Below are 20342 nucleotides of genomic sequence, written 5' to 3'. Positions count from 1 at the left end.
GAGAAATTCAGAGTTTAGGAACAAAAGACCTAAATCTTTAATTGTGTTCACTGGCTCTTCAGAATATATTTTCTTCTAAGAATGATGTTTACAAATTCCTAGCAGAATTTTATGTTGTTTCCTGTAAAATGAAGTATACAATATCACTTAAGAACTTTACGTACTACTCATTTAAATGTTTAGTAGTCTAATTTATTGGCATTTAACTGCTGATCAGAGCATCATCGTCATTAAACAGAGTATAGATTCGGAGCAGCAACAATATTGTTTATCCCACAAAGGAAGGACTGACAAAACACGGTTGTCTTCTTAAATGGACAGCAATCATTTTTCCTCTGCTAGACTCTGACAGCTTGCATGTGGTTAAGAACTCAGCATTCATATCCTAAAGGAGTAAACATATTTCAACTCATAAAATAGGATGTTGATCTCAGGAATTCCCATCTATACCCAGAGGTACATTTGTGATAGTAGGTTTATGGCCTAATCTTGTATATTTTACTCTGACAAAACTGCTACTGCCAATAGGCGAGGACTGCAAGATTTAGCATTCCTACATAATTTTCTCTTTTTTCTTTTGTAGTGAAATGAAAGCTTGTGGAATACATTTTTTTAGACAGCAATAAAAACTGAAGTGTTCCATTGGCAGATCAGAATGCAAGCTTCTCCTCACACTGCCAAAATGTATGTGCCTTTACCTTGACCCAGAGGGACAACTTTAATGGGCTGAGAATCCAATCGGCTCTCAAGTTCCCATCCCAGTTATAACTGCTTTGCTGAGACAACCTAATAAGACAACTAGTGCAAGTTGCAGGTCTGGGTTTTGGGACAGAGTCCATTCCTATGAGATACTTAGCATCCTTAACTTCTGCTGAAATTGGTAGGAACTGAGATTGCTCGGCACTTTGCTTGAGCAGAATGGCAGGTTTAAGGACTGGTTTGGTTGAAGCTATCCATTTTTTTTCCCCACAGAGCAACTGAACACTGTATCCAGCCTATATTCATGCTAGTGATCCAGAATGAAGATTTAATATATTCAGATTAAAGGCCATATTCACAAATCCTCTAAGCACATTAAGTATTTGATCTCAAAATCGACCACGATGGTGGTTTTACTAAATTATTACTAATCTGGAGGAAACAATGCAGTATTGATAGCAACAAATTTAGTGAATTAACAGTACAGTATGTCAGTTGCACAAATAATTCAACACAAGATCTTGTTTCCACAACTTATGAAAGTTTTGTGTAGGATACATGAACACATATATAAGGATTTTTGTGTGTAGTGTTTGGAAAATGTACTGTGTGGTTCCTCAGAGCTTATTTCTTTCAATAATTATAAGCTGTTGGGATTTTAATGAAATTTCTCTCCGACCATGCATTGTATTACCCAGAACAGCAGACAGTGCAAAAAATAGTTTTACAACATCAACAACAAAATTCAAATACCTCTTACAATGAGGTCTGCAGTAGCCGATAGCTTGTCCACAGTTGTTTGCGCCGTGCAGACATATTTCCCAGCATGCTTCAGCTGGATGCTTCTGATCATCAAATCACCAGCTGAATCCTGCTGATAAAGTAGGGAAAAGTGGTTACAATGACTTTTTAATGAGCTCTAAACATCATTACCACATGAAGGACACTGTGACTAATGGATTTATTTTACACTGGCTGATGAAAACATTAGTAATGCAAGCCGTGGCCTATTAAAAATATGTGAACCTGCCTTGAAGATAAGAGCAGTAGCATTTCTAAAATTATAGTTTCTACCAGGGATGGGGGAGTCTGGTTTGGGTCATTTAAACAGTTTACCGTTCAAATGATGTGACAAAACGTATGTGAGGCTGGTGCTCTAAGATTCCTTATTTCTCTCTCCAGCCATCCCATATATAGCCTTAACTGATATTCAGATATCTATGTTCTGTCTACAGCCATTTCATAGGTGAAAACCAACCTAAATTATGAGGCATCTGCAATAGTTTCACAGCTTTGTGTTACAGCCAACATTTTGATTGCCCGCCATTTATATATTAAGGATCATGAGAACAGCACTCTCTAAGGAAATCTTGCATCACCTAGCGTGGAATAATGGTAATTTGTTCTCCAAATGCCAACTGCATGTCTGATTAACAGTTGAATAGAACTAATTATGTTTATGTATGTATATGTAGCTCAAATATTTCTATGCTCTTCAACAGACACAGCGCTTTCAGTACATTAGAAACCTCAATGTAAGATTCTTCAATGAACAATATTAATAAAGTTTGTAATTTTAGTTTTGTAACCCTATTAAGTGTAATCATTAGGAACAGCTGTCAATGCTGTTGTGTACCCTAGAGTGTAGATCTTTGAGTAATATTTTGCATCTTCAAATTACTTTTCTTCACACCCCCCAATGATAATAACAAAGCTCATAAATTGCATTTTCTTTTCCCTGCAGCATGAAACTTCACTCTTGACAAACGTAAATGGAGACCATCACTCTGCTTAAAGTCTAGAAGAGCCTCTGACTTTGTGAACTGTCCATGAAAGCCACATGTGAACCCTTTTCTCTCACCCTCCACTATTTCTAGTATATACCTATTTGGTTTCTTCCATCTTTTCTGCTAGCTACATTGAATGCAAGTAGACAAGGGAAAAAAACCCTTCAGGATGAATGAATGAAATGAAACATTTTTCTGTTGCAAATAGGTTAGAGATTAAACCCTCAGTAGACTTGCCTAAAATGGAGTGGGTTAAATTAGATGAAATCGGAACTGTGAAAAATAGCATTTAGTTTCCAAATGAAAGTAAGCTTTCCATCCATGCTATGGGCATAACCTGTGCGATAGTTAATGCTTTTTTTTTTTTTGGGGGGGGGGGGGGGGGCGGGGGGGGGATGACATTTTTCTGTTTAACCATACATCATATTTAATCTTTTCTACACAGTTGGGTATATAAGCATGTAATATGATAAGATTCATGGACTTGGTCTCTGTGTGAAATACTGCACTATACCTTCACGCAACCCAATCCTCAACATTTTTGTTCAGATGAAACACAAATGAACCTGAATCTTACATTTTCAGTGAATTGCAAGAGATTTTGGTCCTGTGGGCCCAAGTGACCTCAAAAGAAGTCCCACACAACTCAACTGTTACTCTACCCCTTTGAAAATGTAAGGGGTGAAAACTTTTCATCTGTGTTATCAATTCTTTTCAATAAGAAGAATAACATGCAAAAGTTTGATTGGTTGTGGGGAGAGTCTCCTGGATCTGTTATTCCTATTTTAAACCTCCTTTATAATATATGATTTCATTGCACACATTTTATAGCACCCAATGTGTTTGATTCCCATAGATGGTTGGTAATACAAAAAGTATGAACATTAAAAACAATTACAGGTGAAAACACATTAAACCAGCAAGACTGTACTGTCCATATTTCAAAGTACTGATAATAGTGCCTTAGATTGCCTCAAATGACTGTTAAGAACTTAGGTGTTAAGGTGCATTTGGATGACTTGCGGATCTTTTCACCTCTAGGTCAACAGTTCAGTCCTGACTCCTCTTTGTGGTGACTGAAAGTTATTACCTCAGGATGGCTGTTCATGCATCCACATGTAATAAAGTCTCATTCTTAGTGTGTGTGGTTGTACATTACTAAATCCCCTTTAAAATGAGGTACTTATGTCAATAATCTCAGTAGAAAGGCCAAGTACAGATGTGATTAATGAAATAAGACTCCATTCCTGCCATGTTCCCTTGTTTTCTTTTCAAAGGCATCTCTAGGAGTTTGTAGTGAAGGAGTATGGCATTTTTCATTCCTACAGGCCCCATGAGGACAACTTGTTTGTGAACACTGGATGAACACCAAAAGCACCATGAGACTGTCATCTTCATACAGAGGACCTTGACTGCAAAGGTATATTTAAGGCTTTAGACTTAGTGAAATGACCTCAACTCAGTGGCTTTGACAACTGGTATCTGTTCACCACAGCTGGGATCTTCAAAAGGGCCCATCCCTAAACAGCATCCAACTTCCATTGAATTTCAATGAGATTTGAGGTGCACTAACTCCGTTAGGTTCCTTTGGAAATACCATCCTACATCTATTAAGTCAAACCTCAAACATACTGCCACAGACAAGGTACCATGCAGAGAGAATGGCAGCCTCATGGTGCTCTTCCTGTTGCACTGTCTGCCACACAGTAGATCCTTTAAGAGAAAAGAAAATATGATCCATTAATACAATAAAAATGGTCCAATTTTGATCCCATTCAACTAAATGCAAAAACTTCCATTGATTTCAATGGGAGCGGGATTGGGCCCAATGTCCTGAAGATTTAAAAACGAAAGATAACTATAAGGTTAAGGCATGTAGGACTTTTCAGTGAGTTTAATGGTCATACGAGTGCTAGATTCACAGCCATGGAGATAGAAGCTTCTACTGACAGACAGAAGAGGTTTGGCACAAGTAGCAGTCGGGCAGACTTCCCCACACTGTTGTACCAATTTACCATACCTCAGTCAGCATATGAGAGAGTGTGGTTCATGTTCTATGCCCATTTAGCTCTTAGACTCTCCATGGAGGCTGCTAACAAAAGTGTTAATTAGTGCTGATTATGATGGTTGTTTTCTGATGTGCTCCAAACAATTCTAGAACAAAATGGACTCATTTCACACAAGTATCTAAGCAGTGATCAGACAGTAACAACTCTGGGGGCTGCATTTGAACTAGTGACCTAGAGGTGAAAGGCATGGGGTCGCTATTTAAACAAATTTGAAATGACAATGTAAAACACAGGGCAGAGAGAGTTTTCATGGATGCTTTCCTAATATCATAGTTTATTCTGTAATGAGCTACATTATATTTTGAATGTGACCAAAATGGCTAAAACTCTTTTCAAACCTGATTTTTTTATTCAGTACCATATTTTCATGGACACAATTTTTCTAACCTATGAATAGCATATTTCTCGGTCATTGAAAATATTTGCATTATCCAGTGTCACAGTTTAGATTTCAGTTAAACAAAAAAGTATTAAGTGGTCTTAATACTAGCAAGCCATATCACATAGACAGAAAAATCAGATGTAAAATCTGATTCCATAGGCCACGCTATCTATAATGCTATACAGATTATATAGTTTGCGGGGCGGGAGGAAGGGGAATACTTATTTTGAAGATGTAACTTGGGCACAAGAGTGAGTGCACGTTGACTTATAAGGGCATAGAAACGTACTGACAACAACAAAGACTAATCAAACAGGTTACAGAGCTCCAGAAAAGTGCATTCCTTCTACTTTTTATGAGAATACAGAGTTTTACAATTACATTCGGTTTATGTTTTGCTGCTTCAGCAAGGAAGAGAACATTAAGGAGTTTATTCAGCTTGGGGCAGATTAAGAAGTCTATTCTACACAAAGGGAATTGCCAATGTATTGTAGCTCTCATTAGCACTAGTGGGATTTATTGGCATAAAATGTCCCCCAAGAGTCCACAGAAAAATAGACCTTGAGAAATGGCTATACGAATTACAACAAAACTAGGATACCTATTTAATGTTTTTCTTAGTAGTCAGTAAAACACAAGATAATGTTCCCACTATTAGCAGGGATGTATCACTACTTTCTCTTTCCCTGTAACTTTGATTCTGTATAGACAGGCATTTTCTATGTTATCTATGGTCATTACTGTGTCTCTGTAACACATGAATGGCTTTTGGGCGTTGTTGATATTAATACTTACCCCTCCAACTCTTTCAAAGTGATCCCCGTCTTTCTCAAAGTCTATCAGGTGTCCATTAAATGACCAAGTAAACATAATATCTAGCGAGTGATCATGAGATACCTGGCAAGGCAGGACAATACTTTCTCCAACAGTGACATCCATGCTGTAAGGTGGCACCACAAACCGTGTTGGATCTGTAAATAACAAATGGAGAACACACGGGAGAAGAATGAATCCCTTCTCCTTTAGCAATATATAGATTTCAAGAGCTGATTACAATACTAGGCAGCTTGTTGCAACCTTTTTGCTGATGGGTGAACTTAAAAAGGTTGGGAGGTTCAATTATGACAAGAACTTAACAGTTAGGTGGATGCTTAATGGAACAATTGAATTATTAAGTTTGTAAAACTGGGCTGGGAATTTTGTAAGAACAGGCCCTTGAGTCCTCTGTTTTCAACTGAGCTGAACTGAGTCGAAAACACCACCTACACATTTTTCAGGATGTCTGCTTCCAGCCACAGCCTGGAAGTACAGAGGGGTGTATGAAAATAAAAAGGTAACGGGGAGGGGAGAAATATTTTATCAGAACCTGTTCATCCTCCTTTTATTCTAACCATTGTGCCTTTTATCTGGGAATACATTCTGTAAGGTTTATAAGCCAATGTACTTGGTTCATTAGTATTATCAAAAAGTTGCGCGTCTTCCCCAAGCTGAGCACTACCTTGATACCATTTATTCATGGACAGCTGCCAACATGCATTTCTTTTCTGAATCATACACAGAGTGCTGAAGCAGCAAGAATCAAGGTGAAGCAAGAAAATACTAAAGAAACGTGAGTGATGCATCTTTGGGCCTGTTCAGTAGAAAATTAAACTAAAGATATTCAGAACCTTCCTCACTGGTGGCTCTTATTGCAAACCGTGCATTTGTTTGGTACTCCTGTTTACCATCTTCCAAATTCCGATGTTCTTAAGTCCATTCATTTTGGGTGAAATTCTTTGTTATGCAGAGGGCCCACACAAGACACATGCACCACATTCTCTTAAATGGGAGATTGTAAGAGATGCATAAGCCTTATGCCAGGTCCCTACACAAGGATGAATTTTACCATTATTAAAATTTCAAAACTTATGTAGTGCCTATAAACAGACACTTTACATGTCTTTGAAGCAAAAAGAATTATTTTAGGTTTAAAATAGGAGTGACCTTTCCTCCCAAACAGCTCTTTATGAAGGATTTCTCATTCTGTCTAGAGATATCATTTGTTTCAACACTTAGACAGCAGGATCCAAGTTACATTTCCTAGAGATATAACAAAGTAATTATGCCACCATTTACCTTACTGGTAAATGATAGTAAGGAACATTTCTCATCATGGCATTATATAATGTTGATCCAAAGTCTTTATGCATAAACACAGCTGTACATTTCATACTTTGTTAATAGACAAGGCAAGGGGGATGGGGGCTTGAATGTACAAAAGAAGTTAGGCACCTGTCTGATTTAGGTGTTTAAGTCCCTGTTTTAGGCATCTAAGTCCCAGTTTTGGGACCATTGGGATGCACAAAACTCCCACTGAAACCCTGTTGGCACCTAAACTCACTTGGCAACTTAGGTTTTGCAGTAAAAGTTCCCAAGGTGCCTTTGCTGCTGTTTCTGAACATGCACACTGCTGCTTTCCTGTGGGTGTCTGGGTGCTTATCTTCTGCCTAGGCCTCAGAGCAATTCACAAACCAGGGAAAACAGGTATCCGGCCATCTAACTAACCTGAGGACCCCAATCTGGTATGCTTTGGGAGCACTGTAGCTTAGCACATGAAGACCTGGTAGATTGTTGAGGTAACTGGGTTAGCCTTCCCCAGTCAGACGATAAAGTTATTGTTTAGGCTTCATGATGTACCTAATCCAAAGGTAAATGTTTAAGATCTGGGCATTTAGGACCTGATTCAAAGTCCACTGAAGTCAATAGAAAGAATCTCCCTGACTTTGTTAGGGTTTGTATTATGCTTTTTAAACCATATGCACTTTAGAATGAAGTTGGACTGTTATTAGTTCACTAACTATATAAATACATCAAGGAATAGAAGACTTGGACAATAAGGCTTTCCACAATGTTTAGTAGGAAAATTAGCAGAGTAGATAAGGAAATGCAGTATGGTACCTCCCAAATGAGGTATATAGTATTATCATGGGCAGGCCTTCAACATCTGTACTGACTATTATGTTTCATTATAAACGTTATATGTTAGCTTGAGCTTCAGCGGCTATGAGACCGAATACACTGGTTTCCACCCTCCAAAACCCTGGACTGGATTAAGCCACATGAAATTCAAGCCACTCTTTACAGTAGTTCAGAATGTTACTCTAGGGTTTGTACCAGTGAAGGTTACACTGGTGTTGCTATACTGATACAAAATTCCCTGTGGGCCTGATCCTGTGAAGTAAAGTTAATGGAAGTTAAGGGCACTTAGCATGTCAAAGGAAAGCTTAATTTACAATTTCTGTCCTCCCCAACCCCTGAATAATTTCAAATGATAATAATAAAAAAAACCCTATCAGATGCCCTAACACATCATTAATGCTATAATAATATCCTAGCATGATTAAAATAATCATTAAGACAGGAACTTCCTGAGTCCTCTCCAAAAATCCTATCAACTGTTTATTAAGTGTGTGATACTGAGAAGAAATGAATGTCTCCTCTAAAAGGTTCTGAGCAGAGTTGGGCAAATTTTTTTACACTAACCATTTATTTGGCTTTAAAAAATGCTGATCTGGTTATACCAAAATGTTTCTCAAATACATGTTGATTTTGCTGAATTTTTTTTTTTTTTTTTTAAAAAAGCCAATAACATTTTCCAAAAATGTTGAAATGGCCAGTGGGGATATTTTCAAGATAAAATGTTTAGATTTTTCAGTTTGAAACAGATTTTCATTCCAAAATTACTAATACTTTTATTTTTAAAAATTCAAAAATGTATAAAATGCTCAAAATAAAAATAAAATGTTAGTTTTGTCAAAACAAAATATTTCAGTCAATCTGAAATTAATTTTTTGGTTTTTACTTTTCGGAATTGCCAACAAACTGAAAAAATCCCTTTTTTCTCCAGCTTTTGTCCTGACCACCCTCAGCTTCTACTAAAGTCCAATAATGTATTTTGCAGGATTGGGCTCTAAACAAGTATTAGTGTCTAGTTTTTGCTGAGCCTGGTCTGTACTTCCCTGTGACATCCTGTAAAAATGCAAGAGGGTATCACTACAAAAGGGAAGGGCATGGACTGATCCTTTTGGTTGCTGAAACATACACACACACACACTTTCAGAGATGCTAAGCATAATTCCAGCAGAAATCAATGGGAGCTACAGGTGCCCTTGCCTCAGGTTCCTACTCCCTTAGTGTCAAGAAGCAGTGATGTTATATTTTAACATACTGTTTTCATTGAACCGTTGATACAGCTTGATGACAAATGACACCAGAGTGGAATACAGGCAAGACTTTGACCCTAGTCATATTTAGCATGAATGTGAGCCCTCTGGGATGAACTTTACAAATCACTCTGAGGAGAACACTTACCAATCTGTTTTCAAGGACTGGAAAAGTAAAAAGTTCTATTTAATAGCCCTAGCAGCAGGCGCAGATGGGAAGTGTTATGCACAGGCCAGTTGAGGACAGAGAACACCATGATGTTCTCCTAAATATAAATTATTTTCCACAGGTATCTTTGTTGTTAAGTAATCTTTACTTAGAGGATGACTACCAAGGGCAACTAACATTTTTTTTTAAAAAGTGGTTGAACTGAAAGGTTTTTTTATTTGCAACTCAAGTGAACATTCATGTTTTGAATATTCATGCCAAAAATTGCACTTTGGTATGGCTTTCAAAATAAGAGCAATCAAAACTAAATGGGAGTTCTGAGAAAGTTCAGCTACCATTACTGCACAGATACTATTGGAAATACAACCGAATACTGAATTGAAAAAGGTAACGTTCAGTTTCTCTAGATGTTGTTATTTTTTCAAACACCAAATGAGTAAAAAAAAAAAAAATCCACTTTTTAGTTTTGAAAAGGAACTAATGACAGAGTAAGAAGAGATCAATTGAGTGAAATAGCACATTTTCTATGCATATACATAAGTATTTATTATAGATTAATATAGATAAGGCCAAATGCAGCCCTGGCACAAAATAAAAGTGTGAATTCAACTCCCATTGATCAATGGGGAGTGTCGGGATTTCAACCACAATTAACAGGAAGGCTTTCCTAGATAAGCATTGAGAGGACAGGCAGTAAATGATGAGATTTACAGTTTGCTGTTTGAGATTTACAGACTGCTACAAACAACGTTTTTGAGCAGTTAGCATTCTTGTCTGTAGGTGTCACTGAAAGTTCAATAGAACAGGAAAGCTGCTGGGTTTTTTTCTTCCTCTGAAGTCAGCAATTTTCCAGGATCACAGTTTTAGTGCTTATCATGTAAAGGAAACTTCATTTTCTTATTTTACATACAATTTTTCTTTGCGTGCCAACAACATCTGACAGGCCATGTACTGGCTGAGTTTCCAGTGTGTTTTGAAAGCTTAGATCATTTGAGAAGAGAGTATGCTTACGGGACCAGATCCTCAGCTAGGGTAAACTGGCACTATTCCATTGATTTCAGTGCAACTATGCCAATTTACATCAGCTGATGATCTAGCCCATAATACATAGAAAAGAATCCTTAGAGAGTATTCAAGCTTTTCTTCCTTATCTTTCGATCTGCATTGTTTCTCTTCGTTTTACTGTTGATTGCAGGCTACCAGAATCTGGTGTATTTTTGATTAGTTTAGTTTGCTTATGTGGCATTACATTTTTAGCAAGAGCTTTCCTGTTAATCTTCAAAGTGAGAAGTGAGAAGATGCAAAATGAGGAGATGTGGTAGCATTTGGCTGCTGTAACTGTTGCTTTTGTCACTTGTATTCCACCAAAAGAAAATCTTCTTTAGCTGTTTGCACGGTTTGCTTTTTATGTCTCATTTTGGGACGTTGCGATGCGTTTCATAGTTACAAACCACCTAGCTGTATGTATCACGGAGTCTGTCTGAGGGGAACAAATTATCCAATTTGAAAAGAAACCAGCTTGCCCTGATTTTTTTTTGTATTGATTCCGTGTCCATTAGGAGGGACTGTTTGTTTAGAATAAACAGCTCCGCATTGCCATATTTGCTTGCTGTAGATCACGCAGTGCTATGTTGTGTCATGTTGATCTAGAGTACATGACACAATGGGACACAATCTGCTGTGGCACAACATAAGCAACATAAATAAATCAGACACAGACAGAGGCAGATGCATTTTTTTAAAGTCAGTGCCTGATGTGAGTGTCAGCTTCTGAATTAAATGAGTGAGCAACAACCGAGTAATGAGTGACACCACGGTGGATAACAGCTTATCCCTACTGACCAAAAAGACCTCAGATGAATTGGGTATTTCTAACTAGAGCTACGCTGACTTGCTGGTCTATTGCATTGCACCACTACCCATTTCAAGTGTGTTCACTTCCAGTCTGGCAATACTGTGTGCTCAGACTGTGAAAGCATGGGAATACTATAATGTTAATAACAGCAGTGCCTTCATTTGAGGACATCAAAGTGCTTAGCCTGAATGAGGCAGATGGATAGAGTATTTTAAATCCCAAAAAACTGAATACTGTTTGCAACATGCTCAGGATTTTGTCAGTCTAAGGGGAGTTGCTCTTCTGTGGGAGTTGAGCATCTCAAATGATTGGTCCCAAGGAGATGTAAGGACAACATTTTTATATGTGGGTCTCTAAAGTTAGGGACCTAAATGTGTATTTATGCATCTAAACAAGTGACCTGATTTTCAGAGGTCCTGAGCTGAAAAGTCGTGTGATAAAGACATTGGACTGGCACCTGTGCGGGTCAGTGCCTGGCTTTGTTACAAACACCCTGTGTGACCTTGAACAAGTCAGTCTCACGGTGCCTCAGTTCCACATCTGTAAAACGGGGACGATAGCACTTTCCTATCCCCACCCTTAATCTATTGTCTATTTAGATTATAAACTCCTGTGTGTGTGGAGTGCATTGTATAATGGGGCTCCCATCTCAACTGGAGCCTCTATGCACTGCTATATTACAAATGAAAATCATCATCATAATGGGCACTTACCATTTCCATTGAGTTAGCACCTCTGAAAATGAGACAGCTTATATAGGTGCCTAAACACAGATTTCAGTGCTTAGTTTCAAGTCCTCAAGTTTTGGGCCAAAATGACTTTCTCAAGGTCACACAAGTCACTGGAAGTGCTCAACAGAAGCACAACCCAGGAGCCCTGGCCCCCATTCCTGTATTGCAGGGGTCGGCAACCTTCAGCAAGGGCCGTGCCAAATCCTCCCCCCCCGCCCCTCTCCCAGTGCTGGAGTGACGGTGGTGGGTGGGGTCTGCGAGCCCATTCCTGCAGGGGCCATGCTGCTCCCAGCCAGGGGCGCCGCTCGGCCCAGGTAGAGAAGGGGCGGGGCTGCATTCGTGAAGGGGGGGGGGGGAGAGGGGCCCTGGTGCTGCTTGGGGCCAGGAGCAGCGTGGCTCCGGCGAGGGCGCTGCGGGTCACTCAAAGTCGGCCGACCCCTGCTAGATTGTAATCTCTAGCTCACATACTCTCATCACTGAACCCCACTTGACTGATGTAAAGAATGGCATAGACAGAGTGAATAAGGAGCCTCATCTCTCTTTGCTCTCCGCTATTATCAAACATCCCTGGAAGCACGGCATTCCGCTCAGCACCGTATAAGCATATTTCAAGACACAGACCCTGATTCCCAAGGAATTTCATAGCGTCAGAGGTTAAGACCAGAAGGGACCATCAGATCATCTAGTCTGACCTTCTGCATATCACAGGCCATCAACACTACCCAGCAATCATACACTAAAACCAACCCTTAGATCAACTTAGATCAAAGTATTACAACTTTCAGGAGACTAGACTATTATCAGAGAATGTAGGGCCAGAAAGGACCCTGAAAGGCCATCAAGTTCAGCACCCTGCACTGAGGCAGGATACCTAGACCATCCCTGCCAGAGGTTTGTCTAAGCTGTTCTTTAAACCCTTCAATGATGGGGATTCCACAGCTTCCCCTGGCAGCCTACTGCTGTGCTTACCTACTCTTGTAGCTAGACAGTTTGTATGTCTCCTCTGAACACACTCCAGTTTATGCATATCTTTCTCAGACTGTGGTGCCCAGAACCGGACACGGTACTCCAGCTGAAGCCTCACCATTGCCGAACAGAGTGTGGCAATTATCTCATGTGTTTTACATATGTAAGAATTGAAGCTGCTCGTGGAGGGAGAACAAACCTGATCTGGCTCTTTACCTGGAAGAAAGAAAGGGAGTCTTTGCTCAGGTAACTCATGTAAGTTTTATTCAGGCGCGTAGGTACTATTTGGTACCCGCACGTTAGCGATAGACTTGGAGGCAACTCCTGAGTTAGAGAGCATGAGCGGCTCGGGCACCGACTGGCCAAAGTGGCTGCTGGAGAATGCAATAAAAAGGACTTTATTCCGAGTTGGAAAGGAGGGTGCTGCATAGGCCAAGTCCATTTCAGCTCGCCATGTGCTGACTTCCTGTACCATGTATTGTCATTGGAGCATGCCAGGGCATCTGTTAGATGTGTAATGAAAGCCAATGTGGATGACAAGGTAATTTCAGGTTCAAGCATGAATGCTCAAGTGCAAGGGTTTATGTTCAATTACCAGATGCTTCAAACAAGCAGCTAAGACAAAGGGAAAGCAATGCCAAGCACAAAGGGTCAGGTCCAACACTACTGAAAATTGACAGAATGTCGCCTTTGCTGTTGATGTACAGTAATCAGATAAAACACAACAGGGTTATGTAAAAGGTTCACTAAAGGTTTTAGCATTTGTGTGGGTCTGGGGATTTATGCAGTAGCTACAGTTATGAGGCAAGACGTTCTATGGCCTCAGGTATTTAATATGTTAGAAAAAAACCCGTGCAAGTAGGAAGAATAATAGACCTCAGTTTTATTAAAGTCCACTCAAATGCAAAAAGTTATCACTTTTGATTGTGCATTCATGGCAGATTCTGGAGGAATTTACTCTGATTAACAATGCCGAAAGACTAATTCAATAAATTCTACTGAGTCATTTTTGTGTCTGATTTCATGGGCCTCAATTGACCCTGATGTGCATAGAGATGTCCCCATAGGAAAAGCAGATATAGGTCCATATTTTTCCTATGGCCTTCATACTGCATCCATTTTTGTAGATACAAACAATTGTGCCTGTATTTGTGGACCTGGAATGATTTTCAAGTGCAAATATTAGTCCCTTCCCATCTAACTACCTGATAGTTCGAGGCAAACATCTCAGTTAAAGTTCAGAGTTTTGGGTCATACATCTACTTTTTATTTTTTGCTTAGGCACTCATACAGCTTTACTTTACAATGATTTAGATTTAAATTCCATTTTTTTTAAGATAAATTATAATCCCAGTATTTTTGGGATGATTTTTTGAAATTGTTTTGGTTTGATTTATTTATTTTTGCAGTAGGTAGCCGTTCAAAGATCTCCATTACTTAGTTCCAGTGGGCAAAGACCAATGATAAGACAGTGCGGTGAGGAGGCTTAGCCTCCCTCCAAGACTGTTAAGGAGGGACCGACATCCACCCCGGTGGGCGGAGCTGGGAAGGCCAGACCCACCACGCCAGAGGCAGAAGTGTGGGACAGGAACAGGAAGTGTAAAGGGCGGGCCCTCCAGCAGAGAAGGCTGTCCCTGGCCTGCTGCTGGAGTGGGAACCTAGAGAGGACTCTGGCTGCACCGAGGACTCATCCTACTCACCTGAGCTGCCTGACAACCCAGAAGCTGAGGAGCTACTGGGACTACCACTGGTGACTTACACCGGGGAGGTGGAGGATGACACCTGGATACAGGTACACCCTGAGGAGAGGGGAGGAAGTAGCCCAGGGATAGCCAACTATAGTTCAGCTCTCCTCCTGCCTAAGCACTTGGTGCGTTTTGGCTGGAACCCTTCTGACCCAGTGGTGGAGTGCTCCACTGCTGTTAGGGCCCTGGGCTAGGACCTGGTGGAGTAGAGTGGTTTGGGTCCTCTTACCTCATGCCACCCCACCCCTGGCATAGCAGACTCCCCCCACTAGGCCAGGAGGCCTGTGTTTGGTGCTCATCCCTGCCCGTGAGCCCCTAGATGGTGTGTGCCCCAGATTTCTTAATTGCCCTGCCCTGCCTGGGGGCATGAGATGGCTAATTCCCGGCTTTGAGCCTGCCTACACAGGTGGAACAGCGAGGGGGCATGGCCTCCCTCACAGACCAACAAGGAGGGATAGCCATGCAGTCCTACAGACGGATATAGCAAAAACTGCTCCCAGCCTTTTCGTTTTGGCCTTGGATGTGAATGACTTTGGACATCTATTATGAAAGGAGATAATGGGCAGTATACCAGAGCAGTATGCCCTAGATATTGCCCTGCATTGCAGAGCATTATGTTGGTTTCAAGGAAGACTGAATCTCATCTTTCTTTGTGTAAGCTGCAGAATTTTAAAGTTTTTCTAGCACATGCATCTCACCTGAGTGAGCAGATGTTCTAACCTTCACATTTGGGCCATTCTGGTATTGCTGAAATTTTGCTTGCTGATTTTTGGCTTCAACATCAGGGGCTACATTGTCTTGTAAGGGTAACAAAATACAAGATAAGAGATGATCTCACGAATTTTTCAGGAATATTTCAATGGTATAGTACTGGTACCAAACCACACTTGGTGTTTGACGGGAATATAAGTTTAACAGGAAACTTAACAAGGATATCTAGGCAAAAGGGTAGTCAAAATTTTTCAGAAAAGGACAAGAGGATCACAAAGCTATAACAGCCTTGGGTACACCTCTCCCAGGACTGTAAAATAAAGCAGGAAAAGGGATACAGAAAATTAAAATATTTGGAGTCAGTGGTGATGTATTTTATGAGCCATGTTTATGGTCAGTCTTGGTTTGTGACTAAATTATTGCATTATATAAACAATGCTTTTCCCTTGCCATATTAGGGCAGACTTTAATTCTCTAGGTAAAGGGTATTTGGGTGCCTGCCAGTGTTTAGGTATAAATTAGCTCGTATAATTTAAATATGCTCTTGTTCTGTTTCTAAAGATGACAATGTGATGGAACCAGAAGTACTTACAGTTGTAGTTTGGTCAAGAAACAGGATGCTGGTGACAAAAGGGCATATTGACAAACAAGGAGAGAGATTAAACAGATGGGGAACCACATGAAGTGGTTGGAAAAGCCCGCAGAAGCAGACCGATAACAGTTTGCATTGTGACAGCGAGGAAAGAGTAAAAAAACACGACTGTTTTTTTTAAACATGCACAAGTAGATGACATGTTTGCGTGTGCAGACAATGACGATCCAACGCCACACTGTCGTTTTTGAGAAATCAGCATAAAGGCGGGGGTTATTATGCAAATAAGCTCAACAAGAGTCCTTGTAGCCTCATAACATTTGTCAAAGGTTTAAAGAAAATAATGGTTGCCCTCGGAGCAGCAATGTGAGATCACAGAAGCAGATTAAACAGAAGTGTTGAGAGCTCAAGACATTCATGTACGCAGGCAGAACACCTACCAATCCAGCTAACTGGAACGAGGGTAATGAGACAATGAAAGTGTACATTCCAATTATTATGAGCCAAATTCACCCACTTACAACTAAGTGACATGTAAGCTTATGCTGCCATTTACATCACCTCTGAATTTGGCCCTAAAAGGCTATAAACATCATCCAGTCCTCTAGCATATGCCTGTATCTCTCAAAGAAGTAAAATGCAAATTTTCAATTCAGTGAGGCAATTAACCACTGGAACAAGTTTACCGAGGGATGTGGTATGTGCTCCATTATTTGGAGTCTTTAAATCAAGACTGGATGACTTTCTAGCTCTAGTTCAACTAAAAATTATTGGACACAATGCAGGGCTCTCACTGGGTGAAATTGTATAGCCCGTGTTGTGTGTGAGGTCAGACTAGATGGACAAAATGGTCTCTGCTAGCCTTACGATCTATGAAAGACCTTGCAGGACAAGACAGTGACTGGAGATAATATAAATCAACAGTAGCATTGGAATCAGTCTGCTTTTGATATGTGATCAATGACTGGAAATCACCCAGAGCAATACATTAAATATTCAGACGAGCTGCAACATTTCCCCCCTTTTTAATTTGTTAAAGCAACATTTACAGAAGAACCACAAATTGACAATGTCAAAAAGCATCTGAAGCTTGGTGACTATCAAACTTCAGGGACCTCTTAACACTCTAGACAGCAGCAGACACTGAAAAATGCTGACGACATGAAAATGTGACCCTGGACTGAGAAGATTAATAACTGGCGATTAGTTAAATGAACATGCGATAGTTTGCTATGCTAATTTCTACAGCTATCCTAATGGATTGTTTGAGTAGTATATGGGGCATGGCCAAAATTCATTTCAGTAAGGAATGGGGAAAGGCCAGTTCAAAGGTGAGTGGTTAAACAAAATCTTCTGCTCTACCATATCACAGCATCCAGCTGTGTTGCTTTCACTGTCAATCTTACAGGGAGGCAACAGCACATAACAGTCCACATATAATAAATAAGACTCAGGACTGCTCTTTTCCTATACCAGCATATGTTTCCATGTGTTTTGTACAATGAACCATCGTACATGTGTACTCACAAGCAAAGGAACTGATTTATAAGGAATGTCCCTTATAAGAAATTTTATAGCATTTTACTGTTATTGATTATCTGCGGCAGTAGTATGATATTGCAAGATGTAGGGTAAAATTTCTCATGACAAGTAAGCTCCTAAATGCCTGAGTCACTCTTGAAAATAGGACTTAGGTGCTTTTGAAAAGTTAACCCGTAGTGTTCTAGACCATTACTGTACACTCCTGCCATGCTTTTCTGTAACCAGGGATGGCAGTGATTTATGGCTATGTCTATAATAGGGAGTGAGTTTGGAAGGGGACAAATGCGGTCTTTCCTGAAGGAGCAAAGGTTCTGATTCAGCCTTTCCCCCCCAATTTAGCAATTAATCAAATGCATAAGTGCCTTCCTAAGTGGGGGTCTGCATTATTTCAATCCTGGCAGCTTAACATGTTTAATCTTTGCTACGTTAGAACCGCATTTTACAAAGGGAGAGTTTATACACTTTTTTTAGATATATGTGATAGAGAGTCTCTTGAGCCATTTTCTGTTAGGAAGGATCCATTTCATTTTAATGTAGGGAATTTTCTTTTTAAGTAGAATTTGAGCAAGATAATATTCCATTGCTTTTCCTACTAAGCTGTCCATCTATTCATGTAAGATTCACTTTTAAGAGTGTCAATTTCCTTCTTGGCTCCATTCATACCTGAACGGCAGTTTTGGTACAACTTATGAACGCGTTTCTTAAAATGATATTGAAAAAAGCTTTCCATGGATTGAAAACTGTCTAAACATGATATAAGAGTCTCCCTCCCAGGAATTAAAACCTCCCACCTCACTGAAAGGGACCAGGCAGTCAATCACCAGACAGCATTTCTGCATACTGAAATACACACTCTTTGTGTGGCTGAATAGTAAATGAAGGTTAATTTAAATCTGAAAACACATTAAGAATGGAATTGCATCAAAGGATACTTGGGAGAGATGCATCATTATAGCACCATGAAGACAAAACAAATGAAAATATATCTATTCTAGAGAGAACACAAAGGGTGTTTTCTTAAGTAAGAACTGGGAACAATACTTCATTTTATCCTCGGCAATGCAATCTTATTAAATCAAGCTCTCTCCATACAAATGTGACAAAGAGAATCATATGTAATGGGGTCTGGAAATGACAATCAAATCTGTCACTCAGAGAAATTTTTACTTGCTCTTTTATAGCAGTCAGCATTGGCGCCTGATTACACTATAAAAACAAAGCATACATTTTGCTATACCTGTATCGCTTCAGAGGTACCTTATATGAAATCGGTGTATTTGACAAATGATTGAACTATTTGTGACAGACTTTATGGATAATCCAGTGAATTCAAGGTGTCACCTTTTGTGGGCCATTGATTAAAACTAGCTGATATCCATCTTTGCAAGTATGGAATAATCTCCTGTCATTACAAAAATGATGGCCATTTTACAAAGAAGGTTAATCAGATACAGGAGCAATCATATCTGGTCTTTGATAAATTGCAAGTCATTCAAGGATCAATCCCCCTTGCAACAAGCCATTGTGACTACACAAGTGTAATGCCAGGCAGTGTGTTCTACCTGTCACATGCACAGCATCCAAAAGAATGTTGCCACTTTGAATGACGTCGCCTGCTGCGATTGTTGATTTGTAGTATTTTAAAACATGTTTAGAATTATAATGATCCTAAATATAGAGAAGTGCTCGTTTAAATTTTCAAGGGGCGACAGGCCAGCAATAAAAAATAACTAATACGTATGCACTCAACCCCATCATCTATAAGGTGATTGATATAGTTTGTGCATTTTTATGGAGCTGTATGTGTTCTTACATTTCTCTACATGCCCATCACGGCCCCACATGTGGCTCTGCTCTGCTCCCTCCACACTCAGGATGCAGGCTAAGATGATATTCTAAAGCTCAGGACTTAGTGAGCATGCAACAGTAAGATCAAAATAAACCCCTTTTAAGGCCTAATATCTCCAGGGTCACTAATGCTAAAGAATGCCATTAGACATCAATGGAAAACAGGGATTTCCAATAAACGTGGTGTATCATTAGCTTCTAATCCCTGATATCCTGGATGTCATACCACGAATTGGTCACTGGTCCCAAGGGATGGGCAAAAATCTAGGCCCTCCAGTACATTTACCAAACAGACCAGGGTACTTTCAGCATCCTAAGCATCCTGGCCCAGTCTGCCCGAGGTCCGCACCCACTTATAGCCATAGTCCTTTTGTCTGATGAGAACTGTATGGGAACCCACCAACATTGTTCCCACTCCTTTAATCATCATGAGCAGTTGCTCTTCAGTGACACGTGGTACTCCCTCCCCAGAAAGCTGAAGTTGCTGGAATCAATCACTATATATATATTGCTATATCAATAATCTCATCAGAAGCTGGTGAACTTGTTATTACTTATTATTTGTATTGTGGTAATCACAGCAGGCTCCAGTGCTTGGCGCTGTAAAAAAACAGACATCCCCTGCCTCATGGAGCTTACAGTCTAAGTATTAGGGCACGTTGATACTTAAAATGCTGCAGCTGCAGCACTGTGGTGCTTCAGTGAAGACACTACTATGGGAAGGGTTCTCCCGTCGGCATAGGTACTCCACCTCTCCAGGAGGCAGTAGCTACGTCCACAGGATACTTCTCCTGTCACCTTAGCACTGTTTACACTGGGGGTTAGGTCGGTTTAACTGTCTCTCTCAGGGGTGTGGATTTTTTACACCCCATAGCAATGTAGTTATATGAAGCTAATTTCCTTGTGTAGATCTGGCCTTAGACAAGACACAACAGCTAGATATGACCGGGAAGGGGGCAGGAGGTAACAATGAGACAAAACTGAATGCCCCTCTCTTCTGCTTTCTCCCTGTTCAGTTCTTTTATTTCTCTCTTTTCCCAAATT

The 20342-nt window shown here is 40.1% G+C and overlaps 1 protein-coding gene across 1 annotated transcript in view; it reads right to left on the bottom strand.

The window, feature by feature from the left end:
* CNTN4 (contactin 4) overlaps window positions 1-20342 on the bottom strand; it is a 353853-nt gene that overhangs the window by 54779 nt on the left and 278732 nt on the right. Inside the window, exons 13-14 of the mRNA XM_067542713.1 lie at window positions 5733-5908; window positions 1453-1573 (exon numbers count right to left, since the gene is read on the bottom strand). Of these exons, the coding sequence (XP_067398814.1) occupies window positions 1453-1573; window positions 5733-5908 (297 nt within the window). The remainder of the gene's footprint in view (window positions 1-1452; window positions 1574-5732; window positions 5909-20342) is intronic.

Source organism: Emydura macquarii, unplaced genomic scaffold (assembly GCF_026122565.2).
Source record: "Emydura macquarii macquarii isolate MOO-44397 ecotype Brisbane River unplaced genomic scaffold, CSIRO-AGI_Emac_v2 contig_71, whole genome shotgun sequence".
NCBI classification, from domain to species: domain Eukaryota; kingdom Metazoa; phylum Chordata; order Testudines; family Chelidae; genus Emydura; species Emydura macquarii.
This window is presented reverse-complemented; position numbering and strand designations above follow the sequence as displayed.